The sequence below is a fragment of the Aethalodelphis obliquidens genome, unplaced genomic scaffold, assembly GCF_003676395.1.
Source record: "Aethalodelphis obliquidens isolate GAN/ISIS:26980383/991018 unplaced genomic scaffold, ASM367639v1 scaffold100, whole genome shotgun sequence".
In the NCBI taxonomy this organism is placed as follows: domain Eukaryota; kingdom Metazoa; phylum Chordata; class Mammalia; order Artiodactyla; family Delphinidae; genus Aethalodelphis; species Aethalodelphis obliquidens.
Window position 1 is genome coordinate 1,681,361 of NW_020838044.1, and position 21,045 is coordinate 1,702,405.

General features: G+C 45.0%; 1 protein-coding gene across 1 annotated transcript; it reads left to right on the forward strand.

The window, feature by feature from the left end:
• The first annotated feature begins 4,072 nt into the window (after positions 1-4,072).
• Positions 4,073-19,508, forward strand: SARS1 (seryl-tRNA synthetase 1). Its single transcript, XM_027096328.1, has 11 exons — positions 4,073-4,332; positions 8,286-8,356; positions 10,148-10,228; positions 11,388-11,546; positions 12,515-12,658; positions 13,397-13,552; positions 16,144-16,365; positions 17,328-17,457; positions 17,727-17,884; positions 18,617-18,746; positions 19,083-19,508. Exons 1-11 carry the CDS (start codon positions 4,197-4,199, stop codon positions 19,238-19,240), a joined length of 1,545 nt encoding a protein of 514 aa, XP_026952129.1. The 5' UTR covers positions 4,073-4,196; the 3' UTR covers positions 19,241-19,508.
• Positions 19,509-21,045: the final 1,537 nt, after the last annotated feature.

Consider the following 21,045-nt stretch of genomic DNA (forward strand, 5'->3'; position numbering starts at 1 on the left):
CCGTCTCTTCCTCCTGTTCTCATTTCCTTTGTGTGCTGAAAAACTAAAAAGACTTCCGGCCCCACCTTCTGGCAGCATCTGTTTTGAAAGGTGAGTAAAGTGAATGTTCTCTGTGCCCCTTTTCTCCACTTTCACAACAAGTATAACTGATGAACTTTAAGTAACTAGAAATGGTAAAACCGGAGCAAGAGTTTAAATTCTCTTTCTACTAATTTTCTTTCTACTAATGGCTATTCTCCTTGCCTCACTGTCAGGCTAGAATGACCATCCTTGTTCAAGGGCCCTGTTGCCCATGGTTTGTGCCTGTCTCCTTTCTCAAGTGACCATTTGGTGACCAGATGGTAGGTAAAGAATGGAGATGGCACTTGTAAGTGGTTTGTCTGCCACATGATGGTGTGCTGATGTGACTGGCCACTGCTGCCTTGGCAATTGTCTTATAAAAGGGTCAGTGAGAATTGGAACCCTGCTGTAACTTCTGGCCAACAACCGCATCACTGAAGACAGGCAGGCCCTTTGGTTCAATAAATCTAGAAGCTTTTCTTTGGTATCTAAATTCTCCCTCCTCCTGTGGGACTCAGGCTCTCAGAACCTGTGGCCATGCTGGAATTTCTCCCAGTGGATGCAGATAGCCAGCTTCCAAGCTCCAGCCTGAAGTTTTCTGTAGCCTCAGCAATACCCCGGGCAACTGCCTTTCCACCAAATAAATTTCTTTTGTGACAAAGGCCATGGAAGATTCTTAGACTATTCTAGAATCACTCAGAAAAAGTACATACCCCACTGACTTCTTTATTCTGACATCATGAATCTGAGTGCCCCTAGAGCAAACTCAAACTCTATTGACTTAATCATAATATTTTAAGGATCTCCTTTCTACACCCCTTAGTGTACCGACTTCTGCAGATCTTCCCTGCATCCTGCCAGGAACTCCTGAGTTATGCTATCGGGGTCATCTGTTGCTCCCCTAGCAACTTAGACACATGTTAGATATTTTTTAATAGCTCTATTGAAGTGTAATTCAAATACCATACAAGTCACTCATTTAAAATGTACAATTCAATAAATTTTAGTATACTCACAGAATTGTACACCCATTACTACAATCAAATTTAGAATAGACACATGTTATTTTATATGGGAAAAGCTTTTAGCAAACTAAGGCTATAACATTTTGCACAAGCTATTGGAGGAGGGAGTGTGGGCTCAGGAGACAAAATACTTAAATCCCATTTGGTTACTTAGAGTCCGAGAACACACACGTAACTCTCATCATGTAGGTGTCACCTGTATTTGGCTGGGAGTACAAACGAAGATTGTGGTGTATTCAAGGACAGGGATTTCTTATGCCAACAAAACTTTTTCTTTTTTGGTCTCACTCTACATTAAAGATAAGACTGACTATATTTATACAACAGAGACTTTGTAATGGATTTTTCAGCTTTGTGAAATCAAGTTTTTGTGTCATCAAGGCTGGTTGGATTTCCTTTTTACTCTGTATTCCAAGAGTTCGTAGATTGTTAGGGGATGGGTATCGCATGTCACACTTTTTTGTGTAATAAAAGCATATCTTTCAGCTGTTTTTCTTGAACATAGGTTGGATGGCTGGATGGGTGAGTGAGAAGTGGTAAATGCCCTTGAAGCTTAAACTGAAGAGAAGGATTCTGGAACCCCAGAGTGACAGAGAAAAGAGCATACTTGGGAGCAATAGGGACCTATGCTAGAAGCCTCTCACCACCTGCTGAAGAATCAGCCATCAATCAAAGCCTCAGTTTCCACAATAATAAAACACACCTGATGATGCCTTACCTCCCAAGATTGGGTGAGGATCGAAAAGGAGAACACATAAAACACTTGGAACGTCAGTTCCATTCCGTTCCAGTTCAGTTTTCCCTTGGGTGACACTGAGGCCAGCCATATAACAATGTGCCTACAAAGACAGGTAAAATTAGCTTATTTGGGTATGACATGGATTATTATGGACTAGATGTGGATAAAACCCTAGAGGACATCAAGGACCCACCATTTCCCAGAGCAGCTGGATTTTCCCACTTCCGTGCTTTCCTTCACTCTAGTTGAGGGCACTTAATCCCCTAAAACGAATTCCCTCAGCTGATTAGTTGTGACCCAAATTTGTTTTGACTGGGTGGTACCTGGGTTGTACTGGTGGTTAAATATTTTAAATATCACCCCTGCTTATAGGATCAAATCGAAACTCTTAAGAAGGAAAGTAGGAAGCTCACGTTACTTTGGCATTTCTATGTGTCAAGCCTGGACTAAGTTCTTTCATAACATTGCTCACCTGGTTCTCAGAACAGGCCAAGAGGCAGGTACTAGCCCCACTATAATGAGGAAACTGCATCTCCAACAGATTTAGTAATATGGCATACACACTAACCCTAACTGCACATCCTTATACTCTAACCACACTGAAGTTTTTACTGTCCCTCAGTCATAAGCTCTGTCATTCTATTATGTTAATTTGTTATACTTACCAGGTAGCATGAGCATTTTAAAGGAAGATGTCTGTAATCTAACGATAAAACTAATGGTGAAAATTCCTAAGGAAATTTGGAAAGGTCAGAATTTTAAGGCCATCCTTCCAATTACACTGATGACCTCCTTAAAGTATTAGCTCAGTGGCCCTCCTCCCCTAGGCCTGGGCCCCCTGCAGCCTCAGGAACACCCATCACTGTTTTGAAACTTAGCAAGCAATACGCTTTGGCACTGCCTTCATTGACTGAAGCAGACAGCTCCCACCACAGACTTGCCCTCAGAAGATTTCAGGGAAGCCAACCCTTTGAGGACAGTCTTCTTACATGCTTTCTTCAGAGCCTGTAGCTCCCAACACTTCCTTTCCACTGGTTTTATCTTTTTTTTTTTTTTTTTTGGCCGTGCTGTGCCGCATGAGGAATCTTAGTTCCCCCCACTAGGGATTGAACCCGCACCCCCTGCACTGGGAGCACGGAGTCTTGACCACTGGACCGCCAGGGAAGTCCCCCTTTCCACTGGTTTTAAACCTAACATTCTCGGTAAGAGGAACCTAGGGGGTCCAAACCCAGACAAATGCCTTTCCTAAGCCTCCCTATGGGTCTCTACTAGTCAGCTCCAGTACTGTCATTAGCCCTGTCCTACACCTCAGAATTGGCTTGGCAGAACCTTGTTGGGGAGTAGGATAGCAATGCCATATCCTCATGACAGGTGCACAAGCAAGTGGCAGAAGACCAAGGTCTTAGCACAGTTAGCTTTGGGGCATGGTGGATGGGTCTCTAAACTCTTGGTAAAGTGGAAGGATGGGGAACAGTATGCCTATTCCCAAATCCTTCAAATAAGCTCTTGTTATCAGGGAGATTCTTGGATAACTTTGGCTCCAGTCATCAACCAGAATATTTCCCTGTAAAGGCCTGAACATTATAAAATTAAAATATGATGAAATCTTTGTTCTAGGAATTTTCAAATAGATACAAGACATGACCTCAATATCTTAAACTGCCTTCAAATCTCCTAAATATTTTCCCTTTGGAAAAGTCTACTCAAGTGTCTCTCTAAAAGATTCTCCAACCCTGTGATCTTAAGGGTTGATAAAGGGACAATTTGGTTCACCCAATAATCAGATTAAGAAAGGTATCCTAACTCTGAGGCAGGAGAGCAGGTATTTTGAACTGAGGTAATCTGGGGACTAAAACATGTAGCCACACTCTTGTCTCAAGACGGAGAAGAGAGCAGAGGTTCAGAGAGAGGGTCCAGTCTTAGGACCCAAGCTTGTAAGGTGGAAACTGGCATCTATGGGAGGTACCAGCTTCCAAGCCAGTGATTATACTGACAGGCCTTGTCTTAGATATGCCCTTTAACATGAGACAGAAACAGGCACTCATTTTTCTTCTATGGGGCAATTAGAGCCCCTAGAGAAGCGGGCACTGCTGGAGAAAACGCACACGAGGAGGCACAACCCGCCAGTGGGGCTGACTTGAACACATCCAGCGAGCTCACGCCCACCCACCCCGGCCTCCTCTGCGCGGCCCCGCCTCCTACGCAGCCGCTTCCGGCCCAGAGTGGAGGGCGGGCTGCACGCTCCCGTTGCGCCTGCGCGGGAAGTGGGAGGGGGGGCGGGTTGTCAGCGCGCCGGTGCAGTGCGGCAGTAACAGGGCGGCTGCTGTGGGACTAACCTCCCTTCTCTTAGTGTTGGCCCTGGAGAAGGAACGATGGTGCTGGATCTGGATTTGTTTCGGGTGGATAAAGGAGGGGACCCAGCCCTCATCCGAGAGTCGCAGGAGAAGCGCTTCAAGGACCCGGGACTGGTGGACCAGCTGGTGAAGGCAGACAGCGAGTGGCGACGATGTAAGTACCGGGACGCGCGGAGTATCCCCGGATGCCAACCGCAACTTCGTTGTTTGGACCTAGTTACCGCTCCTGAGGTTCCACCCTTCATAAGACCCCCTCCTAGGTTGCGGTGGCTCCGAAGCTGTCCCTGTCCACCCGGGGGGCCGGACCGACCCACTTTTCTCCTCCGTCCGGGCCCTGCGACCTCCCTTCCTGGCTAGCTGGGTGCGGGTCGCTGCTTCTGAGTCTGGGAAAGGAGCATGGCGCGTTCGCATCAAGAGCTGTCAAACCTTCAGCCTCAAGGATAGCCGGAAGAAAGCCAGGGAGGAGGTTTGGGGGGTTTCTCCTTTCCAGCACTTATCTTTGGTCGCCTCCTGTCTTTTTCTCATCTTCAGCAAGGCCAGAGTGGTCTCCCTCTATCTTGATAGAATCAAAGGTTCCAACCTGACTGAGTCACATCTGCAGCACAGTAGGTTCACTCCGTCCATATTGGAACCATTTTGGGACTGTGGAGGCCGCTCCTGGCTAAAAACAGTGATCCCGGAGCTTTTGGGAAGGCCATCCCCCTGAACTGTGGGCAAACTTTTAAGAACCGAGAATAGTCTTACGTAGTAGCTCAGACATGGGCAGAGGGGTGCGGTGAAGCAAGAAAAATCTTGTAATTATTGAGGCTGTTTAAAGTTTTCCAGTGAACACACTGGCAGAGTTGGGCTAGATCCTGGAACTGGACCGGGCATCTTCATGAGGCTAAATAAAACCATAGAACCCTCTGCCTATCAATCTCTGCCTAGGCTAGCTGGAGTAGTCACTAACTGGCCGGATGCTGTCAAACACGTGATTTTTTGTCTGATGCAATAGGTCTGCCACCCGCAGAGAGACAGGTTTATGACAGCGCACTGCATAGGCATTCGCTGTCCAAAAGCATGGATTTATATTAGGAAAGTTGATTTTCCTAAATATTATAAGTATCACCCGTGTAGGGAGAGAGTCGAAGGAAGAGTTGGTATTGGGTACCAGGAGAATATTTGCTTAGCTCAGGTTGTTTGCTGATTCTGCACATCACAGTCAAGCCCAGTGTGGTGGTGATCCCACCACCTGAATCTGAATCTGAAGTTTTGAGTTGCAATGGAATTAAATTAAATTGGAGTGAAAAAACTAGACTGGACACTGTTTTACTGAGTCAGAAGTCAGAAGTATCAGATTTTTGTTTCTCTCTAGCCATTGCCCAGCTGCTAAATGACTTTGAATGTGTTACCTAGTCTCTTGGGTATAATGTACACCTCTGTGGGAAGTTCTGTTTTTTACCTGAGGAGTGGATATGTGCTGAGGGGATGAATTCTTCAGGGACAAGGTTGTGTTTTATTCATCTGTGTGTCAGTACCCAGGGTATACATATAGATACAGGATATACATATACACATGTGTACATATAATCCCAGTACCTAGCACTGCACCTGGTCCTTGTTAAGGGCTTGACAAAGGTTTGTTGAAGTCATGAATATCTTCTGTGTTCAGGGTACTGTGCTCTTCCATATGAAAAGCAGTTGATGTAGTTTATTTTCAACATATTTATTGATTTGATTCTTTTCTACTTGACATCCCTAACCAGTATTCTCTTTGCAGCTACGGGGAGTTAATGATTTTTCCCATTGCTGGCTGCTGAAGGTGGACATTGACAGATTTTGTTTCAAGATTCTTTTACATCTGAACCTCTGATCAGAGTTTAGGGTTCTTCTATCCTTAGCTGCAACCCAGAGCCACATTAAGAAATCAGACCATGTTCCCTGAATGAGGACACAGCAAGCTTCAAAAGGCCCTCCATTACAACTATACCCATTTGTCCGTCTGTAGACCTTCAAGGTTTAGGGCTCTGTGTAGAACACAGGAATCTGCTATGACTTGGAGTCAGAGCACCACATCAGAGTTTACCACAGCTCTTGTAACTTCAAGGATTCAAACTGTGATTTCTTCTTTTAATTCAGAGTAATATAATGAGGACACATTTGGGCATATAATAAGCATTTGTCTTGACTACTTCCAAAGTCAGTAGATTTCCATGTATCTTGAAATCTGCCACTAACTACAGGAATTATCAGTTGAAGTTGTTACTTCCTCTTAACCCTATTGCACATGCCTTAAACCAGGCCCTTATCATTGGAAAAACTTTCTAAGTGCTTCCTTTGACCCCAGTCTCAGCTAGTCCAGGGCCACACCTAGGACATATGATCCATATACTATCTTATATATTTCTGCTGTGGCATTTATATTATTTTTATATACAACCTTTTAAAATTTATTGAGATGTAATGTATTCAGTAGGTTCAGTAAAGTGCACAAATCTTAATGTGCAGCTTGATGAATTTTACAAAGCCATACACCCATGTGACCACCATTCAGATCAAGATCTAAGACGTTTGCAGTTCTCCGGGGAGGCTCCCTCATGCCCCTTCACTGTCACTTCCCTCCTCCAAAAAAACAGTATTTTGTCCTCTATCACCATAAATGACTTTTGCCTGATTTTGAACTTCATATAAATGGACTTATATAGTATATAATTTTGCATGTGACTTCTTTGTCTCAAAATTATGTCTGTAAGATTATTCCATGTTATTATGTGTAGCAGTGGTTGGTTCTTTTTCATTGCTGTGTAGTACTCCATATATGTAAACATACCAACCAATTTCATTGATGGACTTTCAGATTGTTACCACTTTAAGGGTACTATGAATAATGTGCTAGGAACATTGTGTCTTTTGGTGGACGTAAGCACTCATTTCTTTTGGGTATGTACCTAAGGGTGGAATTGCTAGGTCATAGAGTAGGCACATGTTTAGGTTTAGTAGATATTACCTAATAGTTTTCCAAAGTGGTTGTAATAATTGATACTCCCATCAGTAATATATAAGAGCTCCATTTGCTCTACAACCTTGCCCTTGATATTGGCAGTCCTTTTAATTTTAGCCACTTATTCACACTGATTCCAGAGATGGAGAACAGATTAGTAGTTGCCAAGGGTTAGACAGGGCAGGGGAAAGGTAATGGACTACAGAGGGATGATAGCAAAAGGAATCTCTGTGGAGATGGAACAGTTCCGTATCTTGAGTGTAGCAGTGGTTACACAGATCTACACATGAGATATCACACAGAACTACAGGCACATGCAAATGAGTACATGTAAAACCACTCATCTGTTCTCCATCTCTGTAATCAGTGTGAATAAGTGAATGAGAAAGTAGTTATATAGTTTGTGCTGAAGTTTAGTTTAAATTTAAAGTTTGGCAAAACTTCAAAGAATAGCCATGTCTAGGCGCTGTCTCATCTCTAGTCATCATTTTACCTGTCCAAAGCTTAATTTTTACCATATTGTTGCTAAAGCTTAGATTCAGGAGGTCCAGCTTTTGCAAATCAAGGTTAGACTGATGAATCACAACACCAAGATGTTAATTTGGGCCAGAATACCTATGCAGGCTGATTAGTGCACTGTCTTCCCCCAAAGAAACCAAAGTGTAAGAAATTGAATTCTTCTCAAGGCTGCCAGATGAGCGTTGTATCAAAGCAAAGGAAATAACATTAACCATTTCTAGCACAGAGAAGTAGCAACCAAGTTCATGGGAATAGAAACTTGACTGACTGCCTTTTTTTAGATCCTGGTGCATACCACATAGTTTCTTTAAGTGAATTTTAAGATAATTGAACAGGTTATAGTTATATGAGTATTTTCCAGTTTTCTCAGATGTGTTACTCTGTCTACAGTGGTATCGTCCAGGTTATGATACTTTTTAATTTCAGCCCCAGAATGGTCTTTTCATTGTCACCAAATGCTGGGGAATAACACAACTTTGTGAGGCAGATCCTTTAGCTCTGCCTGTATTTTGGCCTTGGGCTGAGATCAGTCCTAAGGAGCCAAGATTAGGAATGAGGTGTCTTAGTTATGTGCCTATCTTTGGTATATTGGGTTCTTTATTCTTCAGGCAGATTTCAGGCAGACAACTTGAACAAGCTGAAGAACCTATGCAGCAAGACAATTGGAGAGAAAATGAAGGTAAGAGAACTGACTAATACCCTTGAGAGCTTGAGCAGAGGTATTTAATCTTATTCTTAGTTAATTCATAATTTCTAACGTAGTGTTTAATTCCATGAGCTACTGGATTTCTTACCAGAGGGGGAAAGTTATTTTAAAAAGAAAGAGAGGAAGGCAGGGAGGGAACTAAGAGGCATTTTCAAGGATCAGTGAGTCCACCTTCTGTCTGCAGGTATGTTTTAGTCCGTTCTTGCTGCCGTAACAGAATACTGTAGACTGGGTGGCTTATAAACAGCAGAAATTTATTTCTCACAGTTCTGCAAGCTGGGAAGTCCAAGATCAAGGCACCAGCAGGTTGGTGAGGGCCTGCTTCCTGGTTAATAGATAGTCTTCTTGCTGTGTCCTCATGGCAGAAGGAGCAGGGAGCTCTCTGGTGTCTCTTTCATAAGGGCACTAATTACATACATGAGGGCTCTGCCCTCCTGACCTAATCACCTCTGAAAGACCCCACCTCCAAATGCTATCACATTGGGGATTAGGTTTCAACATATGAATTTTGGGGGACACAGACGTTCAGTCTGTTGTAAGATAAGATTCTTGCCGTACAAGTCATTCATTGTCTGTTCTGTTCTTAATAAAATGAATTCCACCAGTAATCCTTTCCAGTTATTTCTTGAGCTCAACCTACAGTGCCAGAGAGGTTTTCCTGTTATAAATTTCAGATTCTTTATCCCAGTGTAGTCGTGCTCTTTATTTAAAAGAGCACAGATATTGAGTCCAAATCCTAGACTCTTGGTTATGTGACTTCAGGCAAGTTAACTTCTGAGCCTCAGTTTTCTTGTCTATGAAATGACAGTTCTGACACTAACCTTTAGAATACAATTGTGAGAACTGAAAATTTCTAATATAGAAAACCTGGCACAGTGCCTGGAACATTGTAGTTATTTAGCTATTGAGAGTAATAGTGAATGGCAAGTAGTACTGGCCTTCATCCAGTATATCCTTCCTGTCCTTGAAGAATGTTAAGTTTCAGCTCAGCTTTACTTTGGTAACCAGATTAGTTTGTTGCAGGGGAGGGGGGAGGTTGGTGGGGTTTTTTTTGCAGTACGCGGGCTTCTCACTGTTGTGGTCTCTCCCGTTGCGGAGCACAGGATCCGGACGCGCAGGCTCAGCGGCCATGGCTCACAGGCCCAGCCACTCCGCGGCATGTGGGATCTTCCCGGACCGGGGCACGAACCCGTGTCCCCTGCATCGGCAGGCGGACTCTCAACCACTGCGCCACCAGGGAAGCCCACCAGATTAGTTTTTAATCTTTCTTCAAAAATACGCTCTTAGCCTCTTAATCATTTTTTTAAAAAAACATGTTAATGCACCCTACAATCTGTCTCATTTTTAAGTTGTAAACCTCTAAAATAAACCAAAAAATTATGAAATTTAGGAACCTGAACCTGGAAAGACCATAACAAAAGGATTCCCTTGGGGCCTTCCCTGGTGGCGCAGTGGTTGAGAGTCCGCCTGCCGATGCAGGGGACGCGGGTTCGTGCCCCGGATTCGTGACCTGGATTGGTTAATCAGTCTGTCCAGGATCAGAAAGCTAGACAGTGTCAGGACAGGGACTTGGAACGTTAACTTCTTGCTTCCAGTTCACTAATTTTTCTCCCATGCGTTGCATCTTTTAGAGACTAAGTTATGTAGAAAGTTCTGTAATTAGTTTATATGATATATTAGTTTGGTGTACACTTATAAAACTATGTCAGAAATTTTTCTTTATAATTAGTTATGTTTTTGTTTGTTTGTTTTTCTTTCCCATAGAAAAAAGAGCCAACGGGAAATGATGAGTCCATTCCGGAAGATGTATTAAATCTCGATGACCTCACTGCAGACACTTTAACTGTAAGTTATTGTCCTTTTCCAGGTTAGGATTTCTGTTCTTTTAGTTTTGTTCCTAGACAAGCAAGTCCTGACGCTCTGCTCCACACAGCACTGTGGCATCCTTGAATTTCTGCAGCTGGGACATGTCCCCATCCCCTCTTGTTAATCTCACTACTTGAGTATTAGACAGCAGAGATGGAGACAGGTGGAATGGAAAAGTCAAGAGTAGGAAGAAGAGAAAAAAGGAACTGAAATATGTTTGGTTTAATAACTCTATTTCCACAGAGTCAGTAATTTTTCAATTTTTTGTAATTCAGTAAATATTCACTACAATGGGCCTAGAGCAGGAATTTTCAAGTTTTTTAGTCACTGAACCCTTTCTTAAAACCTGCAACACAGGGACTTCCCTGGTGGTCCAGTGGTTAAGACTTTGTCTTCCATTGCAGGGGGTGAGGGTTCGATCCCTGGTCGGGGAGCTAAGATCCCACATGCCTCACAGGCAAAAAACTGAAAAAGCATAAAACAGAAGGAATATTGTAATAAATTCAATAAAGACTTTAAAAATGGTCCACATCAAAAAAATCTTTAAAAAACAAAAACAAAAACAAAAAAACCCTGCAACAATAGCAAGAGCATAAACCCAAAAAAGCAGAGTTGCTGTGCTTGAAGGGCAAGGTTGGGGTGTTATTCCTGCCCTGCCCTACCTGCTAAGGGTCCCCCCAGGAAATCAGAGTACAGTTTGAAACACCTGCAATAAGGAATACAAAATGAGCTTAAGACAAGGTCTCTTGCTCCTAATAAATTTATAATCTTCCTAGAGAACAGTTACATATAGGATATAATAGCATGCTGAATTGGTTTAATCAGGAATATCAGAAAGTGCAAGTTAAGCTATGGTATTAACACTCCTGAGATATACAGGGACAAGAGGAGTGGCCAGAATTGATCCACCTCTGCCTTAGGCACCCTGAAAGAAAATGCCAACGGATTTGTCGGGCAAAACTGTATATATCCCTGTGTGAAATAAATCTCAGTTCTTTGAAAGCCTCCAGTGTCAATTTTTAAAATGCTATTACAAGAGTTATCATTAGAGCCCAACAAGGTTGGGGCAACAGTCTTTTTCCTACTCTGCCCTTGACTTGCTGTGGCCTTGGACGGGCTTGGCCTTGTTCATCTACAGAACCTGAAAGTCTCACAAATCAAAAAAGTCCGACTCCTCATCGACGAAGCCATCCTGAAGTGTGATGCCGAGCGGATAAAGCTGGAAGCAGAGCGATTTGAGAACCTTCGCGAGATTGGTAACCTTCTGCACCCCTCTGTGCCCATCAGCAATGATGAGGTAGGCGTCGGTGCCACAGTGAACGGCTGCCTTGCGTCACCCCTCTCCTTTGGGAAGGGGGCGGAGTGGGAGGAGGACAGTGAAAGTCTGGCACGCTCTGTATAATAGAAGCAGGCTCTTTGTGTATTCGCTCTGCCCACCAATTGAGAATTGAAAGAGTCAGATCCCTGCCTGATTGGGAAGTAGCAGAGACAGCAGGTAGGTGGAGACTCCTGGTGCGGAAATCTCTTCTAAATCAGGCTGCTGTCCTCCATTGCGTGTTGCCCATGGTAGCAGCTCATCTCGTGGAGTGGGAGGGATCTGCGAGATCAGCCTCACCCCTCACCCACACCCTGCTGAGAAGCTGCAGGTTGAAGGGAAATCTGCATGATAAAAGTTTCCTGCCGAGTGGGAGCTTCCCCAGCACAAAGCTGCTCTGAGCCCAGCCTTTGTTCCCTGACACCCCAGCCGTGGCAGGGCCCATCTGTGCCTCTTTCATTCATTCCCTGGTGAAGGGACATTAAACTCACTGAGGGCTGGGGTGGCAGACTCAAGAGGTCAGGGCCCTGAGCCCGCCCTTGTGTGGCCCTGGACCAATGAGAGCCTGGAAAAACAAAAATCTGCATTCCCCTCCGTACCCCAGGCAGTGCAGATTGTCCAGGGAAGGGTTTTCCCTGTATAGGATTTTCAAGGAGTCATTTAAACGGGTATAAAAACAAGAGAATACTACAGATCTTTTGGAAAATCATGATTTCAGTTCCATGGCTAGAATTGCCTCTAGGACTTTATAAATTATTATTTCTCTATTGAGCGCAGATTCTCTAGCAAATTCCCTTCTCTAGTCTCTGTACACAAGGGCCAAAACCTAGTGTTTGAGTTAAGCAGTGACTTCACAAAGCTCTAGTTCGTTCTTGGAATAGGGTTCGGAAAGATGGAGGTTGTAGAATTCAGAGCTCCTGCATCTTTGTCTCCTGGTCTCATTTGCTTAGGACGCCGACAACAAAGTAGAGAGGATTTGGGGTGATTGTACCGTCAGGAAGAAGTACTCTCACGTGGACCTGGTGGTGATGGTAGATGGCTTTGAAGGCGAAAAGGGGGCTGTGGTGGCTGGGAGTCGAGGATACTTCCTGAAGGTAAGAGTCGGCAGCCAGTGAGGTTGGTTATAAAGAAAGAACTGAAAAAAAATTGCAGAAAACATAACCCACTTAAAGGCCCACAAATCCGCCTTTCTACTACAAACTTACTGGCAATTAGATGCAATTCTCTTTCTAAGGCAGGAGAGTGCTTATCAGGATTCCCTAGAACAAAAGCCACTGAGTGATCCTCCATAATGAATATGTTTTGCTGACTGAATTAGAACAGTCTGTGCCTTTAAGGAGCTCCGTGTAATTGGACAGTCAGACAAGTAACAAAGAATCAAAAACCCTCTGTGATAAGTGCTCTGGTGTGAGTAGCCCAGGGTGCTATAGGAACGGGTAGGTGGAGGCAACACACCCAGATTAGCTGGGCAGAGGGCAGATGCGCTCAGGGAAGCCTTCCAGAAGGACGTGGTAAAGTAGTTTTGGAAACACTGTCCATATTGGTATGTTCTACGTATACAAATAAGTCCAGTGTTTTAAGAGTTAGCACAGGAAGACTCTCCCACGCATCCTGGGTGAACAGTCCTTTTCCCTTGATTGGTATCTTAAAGGGAATGCTCTTCAGATGATGTGCTGTGCATGGCTGTTAAGAAAGAGTCTCTTGAGTCAGTTGTTGGATCCATGCTCTTTGTGGCCTCCTGTGTGCCCCCAGTTGCCTCTGGGGGTAAATGCTAGCAGATGAACGTGATGGCAGCAGAACCCACTCACACAGTGCTGTGTCTGCTCCTTTAGGGGGTCCTGGTGTTCCTGGAACAGGCACTCATCCAGTATGCTCTTCGCACATTGGGAAGTCGAGGCTACACTCCCATTTATACCCCCTTCTTCATGAGGAAGGAGGTCATGCAGGAAGTGGCACAGCTCAGCCAGTTTGATGAAGAACTTTATAAGGTGAGTAGCCTGAGGCAGTGTGGCAGAATGACTCCTAAAGGTATGAAGTTTAACTTCAAAGACACAGCAATGCTGTCCAGCAGAACTTCCTGCAATGATGAAATGTTCTATATTGTGGCTATCGAGCACTTAAAATGCAGCTAGTGCAACTGAGGAAGTAAAATTTTAATCTTTATGAATTTTAATTTAAATGGTCACATGTGGCTGGTGGCTACCATTTGGACAGTGCAGACATAGAGCCTATTTTATCTTTCCCCAGATAGTTTATGTGATCTATCTAAATTGAGCATGCTTTAGCACCATGAGCTTAGAAAAGAAGGTCATATATTATTATTAAGCTTGGACAAAAGGAAATTGTAGAAGTGGCTGATCTTCCCGTGTCCTCCCACTCCTGACCCCAGACTGGAAGCTTCCACAGGGGGAGACGTACTTTCCTTTGGATGGATGTGGCTTCCAGTTTGTGGCTCTTTCTCAATCATGAACCATCTCAGGGAGAGCCAGTGGATTTGAGTTGAGGTGCAGAAGGTGATTCTGAATCAACCAGCTTTAACATCAGCTGTAGCTCCCCCCACCCGAAGTCTACGCCCAACACTCAGGATTTCTAGTGTCTCTGCTAACGACTGCCCATCGCAGCTGAGTCCACTTCTCACCTGTCCCTCTCCTTCAGCCCTGTTCCAGGGCAGGGGGGAACGACTTTGTTCTTATTGGCTGTTTCCTCCCAAAACCCATGTAGCGGGTAGTTAGACAACTGCTCCTGGCCTAATCTGATTTATCTTATGTAGAGAGATGAGTTTAACAGTCAGAACCTTCTTCCCACTAGGTCCTGTTGGTGAGTTCAAAGGTATGTTTTAGTTCAAGATGCAGTGGGAAACAAAATGCTCTCTGCAAACACTGAGCATTGGTACAACCTTGGGGTCCTCCTCTTCTTCCTGTTAATGAGAGGAACTCGTGCATTATCAGATGAGACCTGTTTTTATCTTTTCCCTTTTTTTCTCACCTCAACTCCCAAGATTGGATGGATAATCACTGACAGAACTTTAGAAGGATGCCCTGCAGGTAACACCAGGGAGAAGCTTATATGGAGGATTATGAAAAATATTAGGTAGCAGGTGCTCTGCGTGTTCGCAGCATTCTCCATCTCTTATCCAGATGCTTCTTGGAGCCATAGGCAGGGAGAATCACAGGTCTCCATAGTGAGGAATTTTGGCTGGCACTTTTTGCCTAATAACCTCAGTTTATTAATTCTCTAGAGCAGGGCTGTCCAACTGAACTTTCAGCAATAGTGGAAATGTTTTGTATCTGTCCTATCCAGTGTGGCAGCCACCAGCCACACGTGGCTGTTGAAATGTGGCTCATGCAAGCCAAGGAATTAAATTTTCATTGACTTTAAATAGCCATGTATGGCTAGTGGCTATACCATATGAGACCGCAAGCCCTATTGTTTTTACATTGTATGTGACTAGCCTCACACGGGGCTAAATTCCCACTGTTAGGTAGCAAGGTAGTTTCCCACATTTCCAAACAGTGGCCTAGAGGAAGTTTCCTCCCCTCTTTTTTTTTTTTTTTTTTTTTTTTTAGTTAAAGTAATACCACATGACAGAAAATTTGGAATTAGTGGGGGGAAATCATCTTCTTTCACATTACCTACTACAATTGTCATTTTTAATATTCTTGTGGGAGCTTTTTTTATACATGTATCATTTTCTCATACTTCTAATCACAATATATGTAGATTGCCTTTTTACTTCACATTATATCAGAAGCATTTTTCAGTGTTGCTACATGGTGTTCGTAACCATCGTTTATCAGTGGTTCCATAATATTACCTGGCATGGACATAGACTGCCCAGCTCTTCCCCTGTTGAATATTTAGGGGGCTCCCTTTTTTTTGCCATCAGTAAGTAATGTTACAATGAACTTTGTCCTGTCTGTAGTTTTTTTTTCTTTTCCATTACTTTCTTCAGCTGAATACCGAAGTGATTCTTCAAGGATTACAACCCTAGATCAATCCATAAGCACCAAGAGAGCAGAGACTATCTCCTTTTGCCCCGCATTGGCAAAAAGGAGTTGGCTCTTACTACATGCCTCACAAACATTTGTCAAGTGGATTAATTTATACTGCTACCAGCTCAGGTTTTATTGCACACCTGCCATCACTGGCCACTATACATCATTTATAAGTATTTCATTTATTAGATAAAGTAAAAATAGTATCAGAGGGAATTCCCTGGTGGTCCAGTGGTTAGGGCTTCATGCTTCTACTGCAGGGGGCCTGGGTACTGGTCAGGGAACTGAGATCCCACAAGCTGCAAATGGTGAAGCCAAGGGAAAAAAAAGTAGTATAAGAATAGTTTGTCTTCTTTTAATTTGCATTTCTTTGATCTCTAGTAGGGACCCCATTTTGGACTGACCCATTCCCTCCCATGTCTTTTTAGCATCACCTGCTCACTCCTGGGCAGGGATTGAAGAAAATTCGTCCTCCCATCACTCAGATCTTCTCTGTGTGATTTGTGTGATCTTTGTGATTTCTTGCTTGAGCTGAGGTCCTACTCCCTCACTCTTAACTAGTAAATATTACCCTCCTCTGACAGGTGATTGGCAAAGGCACTGAAAAGTCTGATGACAGCACCTATGAGGAAAAATATCTGATTGCCACCTCCGAACAGCCCATTGCTGCTCTCCACCGGGACGAGTGGCTTCGGCCAGAGGATTTGCCAATCAAGTATGCCGGCCTGTCCACCTGCTTTCGCCAGGAGGTGGGCTCCCACGGCCGTGATACCCGTGGCATCTTTCGAGTCCATCAGTTTGAGAAGGTGAGTAGGCAGATCAGGGTGAGGGATGGGACCCTTCTATCTCTCCAGGGCTGTTATAGAAGAGATAGAATCTGTGTTGCTCAGGCCTACCCCAGCTCCAGTCTTTCCTCTCGTTGCCTCCATCTGGGTTTCTAGGGAAAAGCTTGAGAAGCACATGGTGGAGCGGCTAGAGCATGGACTCTGGAACCAGGCTGCCTGAGTCCTAAGGCCAACTCTACCACTTACTGCTGTGTAACCTTGAACAATTTGCTTAACCTCTCTGTGCTGTTTCCTCCTCTGTCAAAGGAAGATAATAGTAGTACCTACCCCATTAGGCTACTGTGAGGATTAAACCAGTTACCACGTGGAAGGTACTTAGAACGGAACCTAGGGGTAAGACAGGAATAAAGACACAGACCTACTAGAGAACGGACTTGAGGATATGGGGAGGGGGAAGGGTGAGCTGTGACAAAGTGAGAGAGAGGCATGGACATATATACACTACCAAATGTAAGGTAGATAGCTAGTGGGAAGCAGCCGCATAGCACAGGGAGATCAGCTCCGTGCTTTGTGACCGCCTGGAGGGGTGGGATAGGGAGGGTGGGAGGGAGGGAGATGCAAGAGGGAAGAGATATGGGAACATATGTATATGTATAACTGATTCACTTTGTTATAAAGCAGAAAGTAACACACCATGGTAAAGCAATTATACCCCAATAAAGATGTTAAAAAAAAAAAAAAGAAAGAAAGAAAGTACTTAGAACAGTAGCCGCACGTTATGTGGGACGCTCTCTACACAAGCATTCGTTCTTGCTGCAGCCCCAGCCAGTCCAGTTCAGCCCCGATCTCTCACCAGGGCCCCAGCCCCGCCTGACTCTCAGTGGAATAGGAATAGGTCTTCATTGCTAGGATAATTCCCACTTCAGCCTTCAGTTTATTCACCCCGTCCCCTTGTCACTGTGCCCTTGGGTCCCTCTTTGCAGATTGAACAGTTTGTCTACTCATCGCCACATGACAACAAGTCCTGGGAGATGTTTGAGGAGATGATCACTACCGCTGAGGAGTTCTACCAGTCTCTGGGGATCCCTTACCATATCGTGAATATTGTCTCAGGTTATCAGCCTCCCTCTCCTGCATCCCACAAACACCACCCTGACCAGTTGAACTGCCACACAAAGAAATAGCTTACAATCCAATTAATTGCCCACATTAATTAAAATATCACACTCTTTTCCCTTGGGAGTTCTTGGTGATAAGAATATCTGGGCGTGATTTCCCTCCTGGGGATAACATGTGAACTAAAGAATTCTTTGGGTTTGCTAAAGGTTAGCCTTCTGAAATACCATCCCTCCTTCATGAATTCTAGGGGTTTTTCCTTACAGGTTCTTTGAATCACGCTGCCAGTAAGAAGCTTGACCTGGAGGCCTGGTTTCCGGGCTCAGGAGCCTTCCGTGAGTTAGTCTCCTGTTCTAACTGCACAGACTATCAGGCTCGCCGGCTCCGAATCCGATACGGGCAAACCAAGAAGATGATGGACAAGGTAGATGGCCCCTGGGGAGGCAGGAAGCAGGGCCTTCAGCTCAGAGTAGGTCCATCTTATTTCTCAGCCCTTGGAGGACATTATTTCCCAGCGTCATGGGAAAATCTGAGCTTCTCAGTCTAGACCAAAAAGGGAATCTGAAAGTGACTTCACTGAATCAGGACTGAGTCCTTTTAGATAGAAACCTGAATCTAGCTCTATTCTACAAGGTAATTCTAGCTTTTCTCTTCTTGGCTTTGTTTTCCATAACTCCAGATAAAGAGTAATCCCCATTTGTCTACACAGAACAAGTTGGAGGCAATGTCTCCCCTCTTCTCACCCAAGAAGGTCTGGGTTGTAAGCTTATCTCTTCAAACCCAATTTCCAGGCCCTAATCTTTTCCAGGTCAGGGACTTGAAAGGGGTTAAAAGGAGAAGCCATTGAGTAGTCTCTTCCCTCCCTCAAAGGGCCCAACTCTCCTCAAAATACTGGGACCTACCACTTGTCACTCATGGAGACATGAGGAATCTTCCTGGAGTTATCTAATAAGCCATAAGTTATCTAATAAGCCAACCAGAATTCAAAGGTTTAGAGATCACTAATATGGGTAGAACCTGTTTTTTATTTGATTTTAGATTTGGATTTGGATAGTTGCAGTTGGGGGAGTCTGGCTGAGTGGATGGTTCCTGGTCATCAGTAAGCCCAGCTAGGGGTTGAGTGTAACTGCTCCCTCTGGGGACCCTCTCCTCGCAGGTGGAGTTTGTCCACATGCTCAATGCCACGATGTGCGCCACAACTCGCACCATCTGTGCCATCCTAGAGAACTACCAGACAGAGAAGGGCATCCTTGTGCCTGAGAAATTGAAGGAATTCATGCCACCAGGTGAGGCTCCCAGCCCAGCCCATCTTCCTCCTCTTGTCTGTCTTCCTGCTCTTCTAAATAGTAAGCCCCTTTCAGAATGCACCAAGTTTTCTTGTTCATACACGGCCCCCAAAACTCTGCCTGTCCTCTGGTGCTGGGCATTGCAAGGGGCAAGGTTGAAAAGTAGCCAGTGCCGGTATGAGCTTCTATTTAAATGCAGCTAAAATTCAGGCTGGGAAAAAAAAGGAATAAATGAAAGCAGTGCCTGCCTCTTTGTCTTGTGTAACTTTCCCCAGAGGTCCCTGGGCTTTGACTCTTGAGGAATGATGGGTAGTTTGGTTGGCTGTTTCCTTTCAGGTCTCCAGGAACTGATCCCCTTTGTGAAGCCCGCACCCATTGACCAGGAGCCGTCGAAGAAGCAGAAGAAGCAGCATGAGGGCAGCAAAAAGAAAGGGGCAGCGAGAGATGTTGCCCTGGAAAGCCAGCTGCAGAATATGGAGGTCACTGATTCCTGAACATTCCTTTCTCCCACTTTACCAGGCTTCCATTTCAATTAGCTGCAATCTCAGAGCCTGCCCACAGGCAGGGAAGCCAAGCACGCACCCGTCGCCCACCCCGTGTGACTGCATTGCCAAAAGGGGAACCATCTGCCCTGTACAATGCAGTGTTCCTCTTTTCTCGCTTGGGCATAGGATCTAATCACCAATGACTGATGAAATCATGTAATAAAGCACCTCTGAGGGAGGCCAGGACTCTTCCTCAGTCTTCTGCCCAGGGCTTGAACCCTGTCTCTGACAGTTCTCCCTGGAACCGTATTCACTTCTGCTTTTCCTGCTGTATCAGGCAGGTTGTTCCATTTAGCAGAGAGCCTTTGAGAAGGTAGGTGAAGGCAGGGGTAGATTTAGTAAAGGCTCAAGGGGAAAGTGAAAACTGCGACTTAGACACACAGGCTTGCAGGGCAAGGGCAGGATCTTCCTTCGTAAATTTGCTCCTGCTTTGTTAAAGCAGTTAGGTAAGACCAGCTTAGAGACCTGAGTTGATATAAAAAGCTTCATAGCGGGACTTCCCTGGCGGTCCAGTGGTTAAGTCTGCATTTCCACTGCAGGGGGCGCAGTTGCGATCCCTGGTAGGGCAACTAAGATCCCACCTGCCGCACAGCGTGGCCAAAACAATAAAAGTTTCATAGCACTTCTGTTCCCTAGGAAAGGCTCCATGGAGAGGGAAGGAGGTGGTGAGACATCAGGGTAGATGAGACTACATTTAATCCAGAAAAGCCCCTAGATTCAAGAGCACGGGGCAGGGCCTTACTCACAGCTGCTTCTCTCTTTCCACTCATCCCCAAATGGGAGACCAACTGCCTGGCAGCTTGTGGCTCAACTCCAGAGGATCGATACAGCCCACAGGGCAGGGGGCTAGTGGGAACAAGGTTTTAGTCCTTTCTCTGGAGCTTCCACCGTTGCCCCAATAGCCAGTTCACGCTTTCTCTGGGGAGGATGATGTTTAGGCTCTTTATTTACCTGCTGCCTTTCATCTGCAATCTACAAACACTTTTAATAACACCAACTGTTAGTTTAGTGCTTCTCCCCTAGGAGTCTAAAATACTTCCTATAGAGGATCTCTTTTATCTTTGTGACAGTCCCAGACAGGAGGGTGGGGACATGATTATACCTCTTCCATCATAAGGAAGAGAGTACAAGGTGGGTAAGGGAGATGAGAAAGTACGGCCGGGTGGAAGCCAGGAGTCCTGACTCCTCAGCAGGGCTTGATGCTCGCTTGTGTTTCTTTGGAAGGATGAGAACAGGACTCTGAACTGGCCTGTAACTTAGGAGCATGATTTCATCCTTAGTCCCTAAGCAGCAACCTCCCCAGGCCTGCTGGAGCTTGCTTAGCACCCAGGAAAGAGCCCATGTGCTTGGTTTTCCACTGGGAGCTTGGGCTGAGCCTGTGAATCTTGCTACTGTCAAAACCGGGGCACCTGAAAAGGTGACCACAGTGACCCTTTTGCCCCAGGCAGGCTCACCAGCCTGCCTCTACTCTAGCCAGTGCCCCAGCTCTGGGATAACAAAGCCAGGGCCAAAGAACAAAAGAGCAAGCTGCTCCCATATACTTGGAAGGATGACTCACATTCCTGTAGCCTCAGCTATTTGGTTTGAAGAAAGGCAGTTTACACAGTGAGCAGGAGGCTGGTTTTGGTCACCACCACACACTGCTCTTCCCTGTTTGAAAAGCTCATTGGGCTCTGGGGTTAGAAACTTTCAAGTGGCCCCAAACACCCCCATCTAGCCTTAGGGGTCACTACAGCTGCCTCCTCTGCTCCCCC

What these genes read in the sequence shown, in the direction of transcription:
- SARS1 (XM_027096328.1), top strand. Translation starts at nt 4,197, where the DNA reads ATGGTGCTGGATCTGGATTTGTTTCGGGTGGATAAAGGAGGGGACCCA. An exon ending in AGACAGCGAGTGGCGACGAT is followed by an intron (nt 4,333 to 8,285) that starts GTAAGTACCGGG and finishes TTTATTCTTCAG; the next exon opens with GCAGATTTCAGGCAGACAAC. An exon ending in TCACTGCAGACACTTTAACT is followed by an intron (nt 10,229 to 11,387) that starts GTAAGTTATTGT and finishes GTTCATCTACAG; the next exon opens with AACCTGAAAGTCTCACAAAT.